The 15,783-nt window shown below is 37.2% G+C and overlaps 1 protein-coding gene across 1 annotated transcript in view; it reads left to right on the top strand.

The window, feature by feature from the left end:
• KLHL32 (kelch like family member 32) overlaps window positions 1-15,783 on the top strand; it is a 116,684-nt gene that overhangs the window by 72,870 nt on the left and 28,031 nt on the right. Inside the window, exon 6 of the mRNA XM_014883642.2 lies at window positions 4,080-4,295. Coding sequence (XP_014739128.1) covers window positions 4,080-4,295 — 216 coding nt within the window. The remainder of the gene's footprint in view (window positions 1-4,079; window positions 4,296-15,783) is intronic.

Below are 15,783 nucleotides of genomic sequence, written 5' to 3'. Positions count from 1 at the left end.
GCACAGCAGGGTCTTGATAATCTGAATAAATTGTATTTCCCCAAGGAGTTTATCTTTCAAATAAGGTCATAAAGAAATGCATTCTTTCCCCTTAGTTCTCCTTGTGCTTTTTCTGCTATTTATAACATGGAGCAGAGGAATAGAGGTATATTGTAGTCTGCTGTGTACTTGGTTATGATTAACTCTAATTTATCAATCTGTTACCTCCTTTTCTGTGGCTTGTGCAAGGCAATTATTCTTTAAAGTACGAACAAATAAAGATGGTTTTGGAAGCAATTTAAACACAATGTTTATATCTATTTTTCCTGTTTGACAATTTATCATATCTCTATATTAAAATACACCTCTGTATCAAAATATTCACACTGTCACATCATTTATTTTGAATATTTAATATTGTCATCTTTCAGATTATGTTTGTTTGGAGAACATATTTTATTTCATGAGGCTTTTAAATGTCAGCTCATTGTTGAATTGGTTTGGCATCTAAAGGTTTATACTACTGAATCAGAAGATCCTTAGTGTGGAATAATAGATTCCCTTGCTTCAGTGGGGGCATGGACACTAAGTAGGAGGCATAGGATCTAAAGTGGTTTCTTATTTTAGAAGTAGACACTGATGAATAATTTGGCCAATTTACTAAATTGGTTTGAGTTTACTGTGAGATTTTAGAACTATTTCAACTTAGTTTTAAATGCTGTATCTATAATTTTTTGCGTATTTTCTTAGCCTGAATGTGTTTCAGCAGTGTAACATACTAGAAGAACATATTGGAAGAGATAGGATCAGTACCTTCAGCTCTTACTGACAGTTCTGCTTGTGTTCGTATTTCATCCTTCAGTTCAAAAAAGATAAGTGGCATATACATAAAAGTTTATTAAAAAAGGGTTAAAAGTTTCCAAAGTTTACATAAGCCTGGTTTGTACTGCATGTTTTCAAAGAACATATGCTGCAAAACAGTACCACAAATAAGTTGCACACTACTTCAGAATTTTGTAGTTGCTCAGTTAAGGCGATATAATAAAATCTGTGGAAAGCAGAGACTGCCAGTACTCTTACTCATGACCATACCTAAATTTCCTGTATAGTAAACTATTTCACCATTAACTAAAGTTTTAAATTCAATTAAGGTTTTAGCGTGAAAAATCTATTCAAATCAGACTGAGCTGACAGTGATTACTTTGATCCTTCCTGTAGGACTTTTTTAAAGCTAGAAGATAAGGTGCATTTTTCCTGCAACTAACTTACATACTCCATTTTAGACTATTTTTGAAAGTTTTACCACTTATAAGAGCAAAGTTATGTGATCTGGGGTATACATTGAGCAATCTCAGTGTGACATTTTTGCCCTCTAGGATCAGAACTGAAACAGTAGTGTATAGTACTGTATAATCTTGATTTTAATTTATAAAACCTAATGCAGTATTTGCCTATTTGTCTGTGAAATACAAACCTGTGGATCAACTCTAACCTTACAAAATCAGAAATAAACATTAGGATTCCAGGTCAAGGCCAGTTTTAACAAAACACACTTCCAGTATTCATTAAGAGGTAGACTCTAAGTTCAGCAGGTAACTAACACATTATGTAGGAAGCACCAAAAATCATCTGAAACTTAGCAATGAAAATAAGTAAACACATAACCTCAATAATAAATAAGCACACATAAATAAGTATCTGAAATAAGTTATTACATGCAGTATAAATAACTGGTGAGATTTTATTTATACATCCACAACATTTTATTTATACATCCATATACATTTGGCCTCTTCAACTGCAAGACAGCTTTCATAAAAACAACTTCAATTGCTGCTGATTTGAGAGAATAAGGGAGTTTGGAGCTCATGAAAAATATCCAAACCAAAAATGAAGGCTTACCGGTGTCATTCAGATTTCACTGAAAATGGGAAGATTTTTCAGGGGTAAATTGCATTTGTGCGTCTCATTACTGGTTTTCTCAAATACGGATTCTATTATGTTATCTCCAGTATTTTCCTCCTCTGAAGTCTGCTAAAAGCCACCTTTCCTCCTCAACTGACACTTAGTGTGGTTTGATCAGGCATGTATTTTAATGGGACTGCTGATCCTCAGCTCGCAGTGCTTGATTATTTATTTATTTATTTATGTCCCTAGACATAGCCATTGACCACAAAAGAGCTCAATAAATACACGCTGAGCTCTTCTAAATTTCTTTCTGGCACTTGGGATTTATTCAATCAGTGAGCTCTTTGAAAAGATAGTTTTCTCAACCAGGGGCAATAAACTGTGCTTGTTGCTTGTCAAATACTGTGATGTTTGCTTTGATTAGGCTCCTCTGTGTTGTTGCCACCATTGCATGGCCATCACAGGAGTGGGGTTGTGAGGTGCCATCTATGATCTGAAGATACTAAATCACCAAGCAAGCACACAGGCCAGATACTTCTCATGTAAAATTCATTCTTTTCTCTTTCTTTCTGCAACTGCAGATTTATCCTTACCTCCTCTGTGTTAGTGTGAGGAGGAGCTGACACTAGAATAGCTGTGGCTTTTGGGATGATGTCTGTTAGTGCTTGTTCTGACAAGGTAAAGAACGTACCTTTGTTCTTCCAAGAAAACCGTGGGAAACTCTTACGCAGAAGTCTAAGTAGATAATGAATAGGATTTATCTTTAGTGTACAACTCTGCTAGGGAAGGTGCACTGTTCAGACTGGGAGACTATGTAACAAGCATGAACCTCCACAGGAATTTGATTCCATTTCCTCCAGTACTGACTTCTCTAAGCAGGTTAAAAAATTCTTTCTCCACTCTCCATTGCATATGCATAAACAGCTCCACAGTCACTGGGACAGGCACCCAATTCACACGTTCAAGATGTAGTCCATAAAACATTCCAAAAAAACTCCTCTTCGCACTTTCCCATCTTCCCTGTTGCTCTGCTCTATCTGCCAGCCGTGCAGCTCATTTGACATTTACAAGATTTCTTGTCAGTTTCATTTGGTGCTGCCATTCCATCCAGCAGAGCAGCGAAAGTGAAATTGACTTAATTTAGTCTGTTTCTCTTCCTTGCTCCAGTCCCCGTGTTAACTCACCAGCAAAGTGAGACTGACGAGGCTCCTTGTCATTCTCACACATGGGGCTGGTCAAGGAGAAGGCGGCTGATAGGGAGCAATGCGGCAAATTGGAAGATGAAAACCAGGATTGCGGAGGAGAGAGGAAGAGAGGTGCGAGCATGCAGCAAGAACAGAGAAAACGGGTAAACATGATCATTTCCCAGGTGCCCTGGGACCTTTTGTCTAATAGAGGTGAATTCTTGGCCTGTTCCCTGAATGGAGCAGTGTAGTCTAGAACAACAGCATTTAGTTGTCTAGATACTAATTTATGAGGGATGCCAAGTTGAAAACATTAGCCCATAAATATCAGTCATCTGTTAGCAGGGTGGACAAAGCTTCCTGCCTTGAGCTACTATAGCTTTTGTCTCCCCACATTTTCATCTGCAAGAAGGAGAGGGAGGTGGAGTAGGAGGCCAACATCCACTATGTGTTGATGCCAGTAGATAGAGAGAAAATAAAAAAGGTTCATTTGTTCATTGAAGGAAATTAATACATAATAAAATGTAGCTCAGCATCTTGTATTTTGTGAGGTCTCATAGAACGAAAAGTTGTGCTACACAGGTGTTCTAGTTCAATCAAAACAGTAAATAATGAACAAACAATTGCTTTATAACAAGCCGTTGTAGTTAAAAAATACATTTTTAAAATCCACTTGTTAGCTCTTGTGAGCTCTTGACATACAGTGTAAATCATGCTGGTTTATTATATTATGTACTAATCCATATTTCTTACAGATGCTTTATGCATATATAACCTTAGGAGTTGCAAATAAATTAGTACTATCATATGTATTTGCATATGCAATGGTAACACATATACATTTTGAATGAGGCTGTGTTAATTAACTTCAAGTTATATTGCCTTCCTTCCAGAGCTCCAAAAGAATAACCTTTTTTCATTATCTGAGACCTGTAGATTTTTTTTTATTCTCTGTTTCATGTTTGGGATATTTTTGTGACATGCGTTTTGTTTGCTTCATCCATTTAGGAATTAAATAGTTTTAATTACTTGGACCTGTACAAGCTTGCGGATCTTTTCAACCTCACTCTATTGGAGAATGCAGTCATTGGCTTCTTAGTAAAACATCTCTCTGAGCTATTGAAGAGTCATCCTGAAGAAGTTCTGGCACTCCCATACTGTCTTCTTCGAGAGGTTTTTAAAAGCGATAGACTCACTTCACTCAGTGAAGAGCAAATCTGGCAGGTAAGGAGATTGGTGAACAACCAGAATGTGTGACACTCTATAAACCATAGCAGTAATCTGTTGTTTTGAAACCCTGGAGCAATCTTGAGGGAGAATAAGCACTTGAGCAAAAACTGTGAATAACAACTGAGGGAAGTTTCTAAATGAAATTCTAAAAATGTTGTGTTGTGTTAATGCAATTACTTTGTTTGAAAGAGAAATTTGTCATGCTGTTTAACTTCTGCTACTTAAATACAGCCAGAGATTCTTCTCCGGATCCAACTTCTTTGGTGGGAAGAGATGGCTGATGCATGCAACTCAATTATAATTGCCTCTGATGAGGCTAGTGCCATGAGTCTGGTGGCAGACTTGCCTCTGCAGTCTCTCTCATTCACTTCAGACAAATTTAGCTGTACAACTTCAGTAGTCATTGAAATTGGTTGGACCACCACAGCTGACTTTGCCTGAAACACATGAGAGAATCATCATAAAGGCAGCTCTGCTCCAAGATGAGTGGAGGCTTTGAGGGAAGGTTTGTGGCAAGAAGTCTGAGATCACTTGCTTTTAAGAAGCTGGATCTAGAAAAGGACCAGGTTGCTAGTCACAAAATATTAAAAAGATAAAAACATTGTGTTGTGACCTTTAGTGTGTATGGGCTGAGAGAAAACCTAACGTGAGAAAAACACGCAGCCTATTAAGAGAAACACATAAACTAAACCAAAATCTGTCCTTGGAATTGTTCCCATCATATGTCTGTAAAAATTTATGATGGAGTGGAAGGAAATCTCTGTAATATTGATTACCCAAAGGTGTTTTTCTGTTTGTTTTTTGGTGTCATCTTTTAGAGAGGAAAGTATTTCAGTGTATTTTAAGGTAGAAGGAAACTTGCTGAAAACAAACCTGTGCATTTGTCTTAGGAAGTGGATTACATTGACCCAGCAGAGAAGTTTTCTGTGATTCAGAAAACAGGTTTTTTTCAATCTCTATTATTTATCTATTTATCTTTTGGATTATTCTAAGAAAATAACTACATTTAGATGCCATCAGTTTCTCAAAGTGTAAAGTGTGTATTCATCAGTGGGATGCTTCGTGTTCTGTGGATGAATAATGTCATGCAGGATAAAATATTTATTGTTAAAAAACCAAAATGTCAGGTTAAGTTCTTCAAACCACAAAACCAGTATGAAGATATAACATAACCCTTCAGTATTGTAGCAGGCATATTTTTTTGAAAATTTTGAGACTTAAGCTTATGGAGTATGTTACAAAGATGATATTTTCTGCAAACACCAAAATGAAGTTTGCCTTTTTCCTGTCCTAATCTCTGGAGGATGCTTGTACAACAGAACTGTACACTACACTGCACATGATGATGGGTTGTGTTTGGTTTAGGTTTTTAAGGCACACTACTCTGAGTCTTAGCCCATATTCCCTTTATGAGAAGAAAGTTTTGAAGTACAAGTTTATGAATGGGGAATGGATAATTGACTGATTTGGTTTCATCATCGTTTCTCTGCAGGACCAGTGGAATCCCCTAACTACATGTTTGGGTATACTTTTGCTAGAAGAGTTTCTGTGGGAAGCCATACAAGTATAACTGAATACTCACTTAGTAATATGCCCTCTGTAACCTGCTGTAGTGATGTTTGGGAAGTGGGAGTTTTAGTTAGTGTCTAACTGTCCTGTTCTGCAAGAAAGACTCGGGCTCGGAAGTAATTTTCTTAATTGTGTGCACTCCAGTCAATGAACATTTCATGAGGCAAATATGATAAAGCCTCTGTTTCTGTTGCAGGGTCGTACTGGGGAGAGATAGGTAATGTGCTGCTTTCTGAGTGACAACAAACTCCACACTGTCCATTTAAGTGTTATCATAATTGCCTCTCTAAAGGTTACTAATGCTGTTCTGAAGAATTTTTTTAAACTAGTTTTCTGCTGCAGGCAAAATGCGCATGCATCTTTTTAATTCAGTTTGTGAAACTAGGAATAAATATGTATTTATAAATATTCCAGGTCCCCAGAATGGATTAAAAGACATATATAAATATTTACCAATTTGGGCATTCAGAAGGCAATAAGAAACTGGTTTCTCACTTTATCTTAGTAAATAAGTAATTCCCTCATAGTCAACTCAATAGAAGAAAATCAAATCAGACCAGCTATATTGCCTCAAGTGTAGTTAAGTTCATCATTTTTGCTAAGGTTATAGTGGTAATGCAATATACCATGGAAGAATCTAATATTCAGCCCAGGGTGAAGATTGGGTATGCCAGAGGATTAGTGTCAGGGTGCTTTATAGAAGTGAAACTTGATGGACAGGCTGGAGACAGATCTACAGAATCTCATTAAATTGCTGAATTGTTCATTACTGAGCACTCTCACTGTAATAAAGTGCTCATTGACTTTGACAAATCCCCATCCCATGTCTTAAGGAAGAACAGCAAAGCAAGAGGTGTTGGGGAAGCTTGAGGAAATTGGCGCAAAGTGGGGCAGATAATAGAAAAGCTGGTGGGGGGATGCTACCATTTGATTTATCTGTCTTACCTGTGACTGGTGTGGTCTCTGCACACACACATGGCTGTGGGTCACAGCAATATGAATTCAGCATGTCCCCAAGGCATCTTTGTTAGTAGGGCTGCCATGAAGCCCTAAGCACAAATTAAAGCTTCCCTCAGAGAACCTGTGGAAAGGGTGCCACTTACAGAGCACAGTTTTTTACACCAGTTAGAATTCTCAATGTCCACTGGGTGATCTGATCCTAGTGTACATAAAGATTAAGGTGGTTGTTTTAATGCATCAAAATATGTACATGGAGTGATGTTTGAATATGATTTAAACTGAAGAGAATGCAGCTCTTACCTGCTGTACTTTGGATTTTTCTAGGCTACCAATTCACAGTATGGTGAAATATAACTGTGAACAAACCAAGTCTGAGAAAGTTAAATGGGAATATTAGCAGCAGTGTGCTAGGATATGGATTAATGCCAACCACTACAGAAATTCCTGCTGATTTGTCAGACTTTTTGGCTTGATGTGGCTTATTTTAAGTAGAGATAATAAATAAGGACTATAGTGATATATTTCTTAAAACAAAATTTAAAAAGCCCACCAGAAAGCCTGTGTAGACTGTGAAATTGGATCGATTTATGAGCCTCCTCAAGCAGGTTTTTCTTAGGTAAGCTAAGCTAGTAATTATGATTATTAGTTGACATAAGATTTGTTTTCATGTTGATTTTTGCATTTTATTAGCATGTATATAAGGAATTTTTGATTTGTCAGCTGCATGAAAATGTGTAAAGTTAAGTCAGTGACAAGGAAAAAAGTATTACATTTTAAAAAATGAAGAAAACAAAGGAAAGAATCATGAAGAAGGTGGAGGAAAAGAAACTGTTTTTTCTGGTTTGCTCTTCTTCATCACAACCTGTGAAGTACCCTTCTTTTTTCCACAGGAAGCTGTCATGACAAGACATAAATATCTAGTTTATTGTGAAATGAGAAGTGAATCTTTTCATAATTGACCATTACAAGAAAGATTCATTGGCTGTACTTCAAGGAAGCAGGTGAATTCGTTGCCTTGATAATTGAAAAAGTAAACAACCCTGTAAGATGGAGAAGGTTGCCAGAGTACTGTGGCAGTAGAGGGCTTGTTGTGGGAACCTTAGCAAGTAGAAAGCAAGCCAAAGATTTAGGTAAAAAACTAATGTTATCTTTATTTATGATATAATTATGAGTTATGTTTTTTATTAGAGACTTCAGTGTCATGAGGCTTAAATATTCATATTTCAAACGTCATGCTAGTGATTCCAGAGAGAAATATTTACTGGATTATTCTGTCTCCCTGCAGTCAAATGCTTCTGTCTTAAATACTGCATTTGATCCAAGGTGGACTCTTAAATCATATTTTGAAAAAAATCTTAATGTGAGATCCATATATATTACTTTCTTTCATCTCTGCTACTGTTTAAGTAGGTTGTTAAAGGATACGTAAAATTTTTAAACAGCTAACAATAAAAGCAGATCAATTTTAGTATTTGTCAGTATTTCTTCGAAGGCAATGGTTAGAAACTCTCCCTTAGTTTTTCTTATGTTTCTTTTTTTTCTTTCTTTTTTTTTTTTCTTTTGCCAACCAACTTGGTTTCTTGGTAATCAACTGATAAGCAAGCAGTCTAGGAAAAACTGGTAGCTAAAACTGCATGAGTGGTTTATTCAGCTAGAATGCATGCAAATGTATTGTGCTTTTTCCAGGGCTAATCTCCTAAAAAGACATTCCAGCCCTGTTAAATTCCTTGCATGTAACTTCTGAACTTGTGTTCATGAAGTACATGTTCCATGTGTGAAAGTGTAACACTAGTTATTGCTTTTATGCCTGTGGATGGGCAAAAGCAGTATTTGGTCTCTGTATTAAAGTATCTTTGCTTGAATGAATAGAAAAATAAAGGACAAGAAGACTGCAGTGCTGCACATCAATATGAGTTTTTAATGTATCTTTTATAAAAATAATAGGTGTACAAATCTAGTTTTCTTATTACAGTCCTTTTTATCCTCATCTGTGCCCTATTTTTAACAGCCTTTTCTTACACTTGAGCTCCATTTTGAATTTCCTAATGGCATTTGTGGAGGGCCAAAGTTATTCTTCAGCAGAAATCCCACAGTTCAATGCTGTAGAAAGTTTTGTGGTGTAGCAGCCTGCTATGATGGAACAGTTCTGTGCTGATGACAGATCCAAAGACATCTTCCATACATCTTCAATGATGCACACATTTACCTATGCAGAACAGCAGTTTCTAAAGTGGGTTGTCATGTTCTGGTACAAGCTTGCCACTCCTTCAGGCAATACTTGATTTTTTTTCTGTCAGTTTTTTGGTATTGCAGAGCGTTTTTCATATGGAGAGAGCAAAAGTCATTTTTCTCAGGGGTGAATATATATATATTTTAATGAAATGTGGCCTAAGTGCCTTGCTAAATGTGAACTTAAGTTTTATTGCCTAACAAGTAACAACATAAAATATATGTGAAGGAAAGCATCTCAGTAATCAATGCTGTGTTTAAGCAGTATATTAGCCTTTCACTATTCAAGTAATAGCTTAAGTGCTCTCTTGGGCAGTAAGTAAAATAATGTCTACTCGAATGCTTGTAAGTAAGTATTTATCCTAGTAAGTATTTATGCTAAACAGAAAACTACCTCTCTAAAATGTGGCTGTCAGCCTCTTATCAAGAAAGGCATAGAAGAGAAAAAAGGGGCTTGATGCCTATCAAGGCTGAAGTGAATTGGTGAGGCTAAATGAGAAGATTAACATATTGCCCATGCAGGTTTTGCTGTGCTATAACCTCCTTTTTTTTCTACCATTGTCATGAACATCTACATAAAAGTGCCAGAGAGCCACCTGTGAATCCCAGTATCCAGTGTACTATATCTGTGATGGTTGCACTGTGTGTATCACAAATAACTGCAAGCAAAATCACACAGTTACCCTCAAATAAAAGTAGTATGGAAACATAACCTTCTTTTTCCTTAGTTTGATTCTCATAATCGTGGGTATCTCACCTGAATTGACTCTGTGCAATGGTGTATTCCTTTCAATCTCTCCAGGCTGGGTGGGATTCATTTTTATAAGTACAGGCATGTGCAGTATTCTTGGTAGGACATCCATTACAGGCAGGCCAGGCTGGTGGTTGTGGCCCAAGATCTACAAGGGGTTTGGTGTCCTCTGGAACTGCAGGCTGGCCAGGCTTCATGCAGGATGCAGAGGGTCAAGCAGTGCATGTAGGCAGCAGAAACTCACACTGTTCACCTGATGTGCTCAGCTCACACACTATTTTCCTGATATAATTTCTGTATCGTTTATAATAGTAATGGCATTTTGGCTCACAGGGAAAATGAATGCTGTCCCTGTTGGCACTGTTCCCTTATTTTATGAAACACCTTTCCCCTTTGTCTGCTTTGGCTTAATTCGAATGGGCTCTTAATCTTGTCCTTTACAGTAATATCTTGTGAACTTTATATATTCTTTTGTTCTGAACTTTTAGAAGTTTCAGACTCCTGTTCTTTGTTAGCTAATATTTTTACTGTTATTTAGCAAGTATAACAGCATAGAAAGCGATTTTCAGTAAAACTATGTTAGGATTAACTGTGTGTTCTTCTCATTTTCTGTTTGATATGTGTCAGTTCCAATCAGAAAACTTGATTATTTTGCTGCTATTGTTGTGAGCATTGGAGAATTACTGGAGAGCATTACTTTTGTCTTGCTGCCCTACAGTAATATTGCCTCAACTTATTTATCCCAGATTGTCTTCAGAAGTACATAGAGCATCACACCAGTATTTAGGAAGGCTACTGTGCTCACAGCTCTTGAGTTTAGGTCACTTCTTCAGCTAAGCATTGGATGTGCATTTTGATTTAGAAAGCCAGAAAAAAACAGCAAGGTGTCCACACAAGACAACTTCTTCTGTGTTACTGCATTCTACATTTGAATTTGTCTGCTGTGGGGGCATTTGTATTGACTATTGCACTCCTTGTGACTGAGATCTGTTGAAGATTATCTGAAGTGTAATTCTATAAACATACAGATATATATGGTTACATTAAAAAAAAGTTGCTGAAACTGTTTGGAAAGCCAGGTGTGGTTGAAAAACATACATCAATTTTTAAGTTAAAGAAAACAACATAAAGTCTAAAATCCATAAATACCATGGATGATCAAATATGGCAGTCTGTAGTTTCTATTTTAATTAATGTCTTCCATTCAGAGATATATATGTTAGTAATCTTTACTCTTTCAAAATCTTACCAAAGCTGTTTAACACTGTTTCCAGTGGATTTAAGCTTGTGGAAAATGATAGGAAATTAGAAACTCTTCTGGGAATTCCCAGCTCTGTAGTTCAACAAATTTTCCTTTGGGAGCTGATAGAAGCATTGCTTTTGTTTGTAACCATAAAGCCAAAGAAGATAGTGGGAGAAAACTGAATTGTATGTTTCCTGAAGCCATGCACATGGTCACCAATGTGTTAAGATAGCTGGAATCTAGTTCTGGTGTTAAGCACCCAAAGGGTGCTGATTTAGATGTAGTGAAGTCACACTCGTGTCTAGACCTGCTAACAAGTGTGTTGGTTCAGCCTGAGATCTGCTGAGATTTCATTAGCTGAAATCGGTTGCAAGTGAAGCATTAGTTGCCCTGTGCTATCACTCCTGCCCCAGGATCAGGACACTGGTGGCTCCAGGCAGATGAGGAGGCAAGGAGATGGAAAAGCAATGTCATCCTGCATAGCCTTTCTAACTCCAACTGGGACACCCTTGGCAGCTTCCAGATGTGCAAGAGAGCTGCAGAGCTGGGGGTTTCCTTGCCTTGTGACAAAGGGTTCCTTTTACTCCTTTGATCACTTCGGGCTCCCTCGTGCCAGGAAGAAATGGAAGAAATTACAACAAATACGCTTGTCAAAAAGATCTTATGAAGCTTTCCTGTGAAGTGGCTTCCAAGCTAGAGGTCTATGTGGGATAGTAATGACAGATCGAAAGATCACAGTCTCTGAAGTGAAAATCTGTGCTGAAGAGCTTTCAAAGTGCTTCTTTGGGGTGAAACCTATTTTAATGTTTGAGTGAAGCTGTATAGGTCGTAATTTTACAAGGTTTATCTTCTAGCAGTTACAGGTGTTTCAGTTTGCTTCAGGTATTATTTAATAGGTTTATATAATAAATATGTTTGTTTTAATCTTGTAGCGGGGAAGATCTGGTATTCCCAATTCATCAGATACGTTTGGGATCTCAAATGCAATTACAAATGTGGTTCTAAGCGTTTAAATCACTTTTGAAAGAAATAGCTTTCTTAGAACAATTAGATGATTTTAAAAAGTTAATGCAGGACTCAGTTGTTTAAGCACTGAGTTAATCTGAAACCCATCATGTGAGGATTAAATCAAAGTCAATAAAACTGAGAGAGTGGGGGTTGTTCAGCCTGGAGAAGGCCTTAGGAAGACCTTATAGCAGCTTTTCAGAAGAGGGCACACAATAAAGATGGAGAGGGATGTTTTTCAAGGGCATGTAGTGATACAGCAGGGAAATGGCTTTAAACTGAAAAAGGGTAGGTTTGGGTTGGAGATTCACAATAAAGAATTTCTTCTGTAAGAGGTGAGGCACTGGAACAGGTTGCCCAGAGAAGTTGTGGATGCCCCATCCCTGGCAGTGTTCAAGGTAAGGTTGGATGGAGCTTTGAGCATCCTGGTCTGATGGAAACTGTCCATGACAGGGGGCTGGAACTAGGTGATCTTTAAGGTCCCATCCAACCTAAACTGTTCTGTGATTTTGGTTGGAAAATTTGATGTCTGTGGTTTTATAGTAACACAGTGTGTTGAACACATGCATATTTATAAACCAGCTAAGGAGAGCATATACTTTGAAGTACGTTTTTGTGTGGGACCAAAGATATTAATGACATACAAGTCCTGTATAGCTGTTGTAAAGATTATTATAGAAAATGATACATTTTTTGTGATTTGTTGGATTTGCCTATTAAATCCCTAGAAAATTATACCCTAACAATAGGGAAGAAAGGAATAGGAATCCTTTTACATTCAAGAACCATTTAGACTAATTTTCAGAGAGCTGAATTGCATTTTTATAGAATTTTGTCAATTTCGTTCCTATTTCATTTTCTAACATTTTTTTACTGATGAAAGCTCATAGATTCTTGTCTCTGTAGTGAACTGCTACACTTCTAAAATATATTTCAGAAGGAAAAATAACAAGAGAGGAATAGCAACAAAAACAGTGTGTATCAGATGGTGAAAATTGTCTTTTCCACTTATTAATTACATACCAGCAACTTACTTTAGTGATAAATGTGACTTTGTAAAGTTTCAATGCATTTGATGTCAGCCTGAATGTTTTCTCTAAAAATAAAAATGAGCAATTCTAGATTTTGAATTGAAGGCTGCTGGAGGCAGGTCTTTTTCCACCTCCCATGTTGTCTGTCCTTACCCTGTTTCAGAAAAGATAAATGGTATCATAAACCCTAATCTCCTTAAACTGAAATAAAATCACAGTTAAGAGCCCTAGTTAAACAGCTGTGTTTATAAAGAGATAAGCTTCTGTTCTTTGCAGCTTCAGAAAAACTTACCAGATATAAAGCACCTAGCAATGTTGGTTCTACCATCACAACAAATGATGGAGGATCCAAACTTGAGCTTTTTGTGATGCATTTGAAAAGAAATGACAAGAGGTTTTTACCTCAGAGCTTCTTGCCATTTGATCTAGTTATTAGAGAGGCAGGTTTTATGGACCTATGAAGTTATATTTTAGGAATGTTGATGTGACGATGCAGAGTGACGCAGAGTCCCCAGGCAGTGCAAAGGAGAGACACTTTATTGCAAAAACCTGACCTTTTTAAGCAATTAGCTGGTTATCTGCTGTATAGCTTTAATTCACAGCAAACATAATTCAACTAACCACCATACACCACAATGTGAGCACGTGATGGTTACAGAACTTGTTTTCCTACCTCTAATTCAGTGGAGTCACTTTCCTGTGGTCCTTTTCTGCTTAGCCAAAGTAGCAGGTCTGAGCCATGAACTTAACAAGGCCTTCCCTTTGTAAGGTTTTACCTGTAAAACATGTGTTCATAATGAGGAGATTTCCTTGTCATTTCTAACTCTCTATGGCTGGACTTGTTTCAAAGGAAAACGTTGATTGTATCTCTGGAAAAAATGAGGTTGAGTCTTTGGATGCAACATTTTGGATTTGTTTTTTATTGCCTTGCTTTGCTCTGGTTTTGTTGGCTCTGTGTTGTCACCCTCGATACTCCTTTTTAATAATCTCGTTAAAACAAAATTTGCCTTGATTGCAAGAATAAGTAGAGCCTTTCCAGTGTGATTATTCCTGGCTCATTTGTTTTAAGTGTGTAGACTCCCAGGTGTGACAGCCGTTGCAGTGCACAGGAAAACAGAGAGGTGGCCGTGAGTAGTGGGGTGGCTGTAAAGTCTGCTGAAATAGGAGCTGCACACAAGCTCATGCAGCTTTTAAACACACACTTGTACATGTGGAGTGTCACTGAGAGAGGTTGCACAGGGCCTTGTTTGCCCCTTCTATCACAGTGGAAGAACCAGTTAGGTGTGAGAAGCACATTCCTAAATCTGCCTTGGTAGAGAAGCTCCAGGTGACTGTAGAAGAAACACCTCCATGGTTTCAGGACCTGATCGCACAAGAGAGACTTCTCTGGAAGCACACTATGGGACAGTTTTGTCTTTGCTGCTCCAGGGTTAAGGAAGGATACAGTGTTTAGTGCCTGTGTGGAGATGCACTTTTCAGCTGCAAAAATATCTCAAGTACTTTTGGCAGATGATACTTAGGGAACTGTTTTGTCCTCACTTTCAGATACCTGCATGTCACCAGACTTTATTCTGTGGTATGAGCACCAACATTTCCATGGGATTTTTTGTGGTAGAATAAAGAGACTCAGTTGGACAGATTGAGGGGACAGAAGATTTTAATTAAGACATCTAATTTTTCTCTTAGTTCCCATTTTGAGAAAGTGGTTGAAATGTAAACTTCTCTTGGGGAAGCCTGAGTTTTACTGCTTATAAATTGCTTTTAGATACTTGGAAGGAATGTTCTGTATAATTTGAATTCAGATTCCCCAGAAGGTGTAAAATGGCAAGCTTTCATGAGCTGTGATAATTTACAACAGCTGAGAGTTTACCTTCTGTCTGCACCTTACTTCACTTTGAGTTCCAGTAGATGAGAAATTCAGTTTCTCTATTATAACAACTCAGTGCTTTAATATGATTACTTACCATATATAATGTTATATATTGATGTAGTTCAACTAACCTTTTATAAAGGTTGATTTGCGATCATAGTTATTTTATTGTAAGACTAAAAAGATGGAATATCTTTATTGAGTTTAATCAATGTCTTCTAGGTAAACTTCTTACTCTTGTGGCCAGTAAATATAAGAAATGGAGAAAGTGTGAATACAGTTCTGAAAACATACATTCTGTTATTTACTGTTATAAAACTGGCATTTTTTGCTTCACAGGAAACACATACATAAAAAAATGAAACTAGTGCTGTCTTTCTCACAAACCTTTTTCATAAAATAATGCCCCTTTTGAGAAGGCCACTATAATTATGTAGCACTAGGGGCGAAGGAAACTTGCAGTGAAGCACTGAACTGACAATGCAAGGGACTGTACTTGGTTGATGGAGAGTTTGGATAAAGAATTCCTCTCTTTCTCACAAGGATGTTGTGTAGAAACAATTATTAAAAATTTCTAAGATGGAAATACTGGTGTTAAAATTGTTATTCCTGGAGCTGTTTGATTATGAGTAAGAAATCTGCCAAAGATGTGTAGGTTGTGTTATCCTCATTGCACCTATTGAAACACTGAGCAGGACAATATTTTTGTCTAGAAGCAATTGGTGATGGATGCTTTACCTTTTAAATGCTTTAAGGAGATAGATCTTATCAGCAGTTGAGAAAAATTGAGAATTAATACATTGTGATTCATTGTGATGCTATGA

This window comes from Sturnus vulgaris, chromosome 3 (genome assembly GCF_052056855.1).
Source record: "Sturnus vulgaris isolate bStuVul1 chromosome 3, bStuVul1.hap1, whole genome shotgun sequence".
Lineage (NCBI taxonomy): Eukaryota > Metazoa > Chordata > Aves > Passeriformes > Sturnidae > Sturnus > Sturnus vulgaris.
The sequence above is the reverse complement of the archived record's forward strand: the minus strand, read 5'-3'. Positions and strand labels throughout refer to the sequence as shown.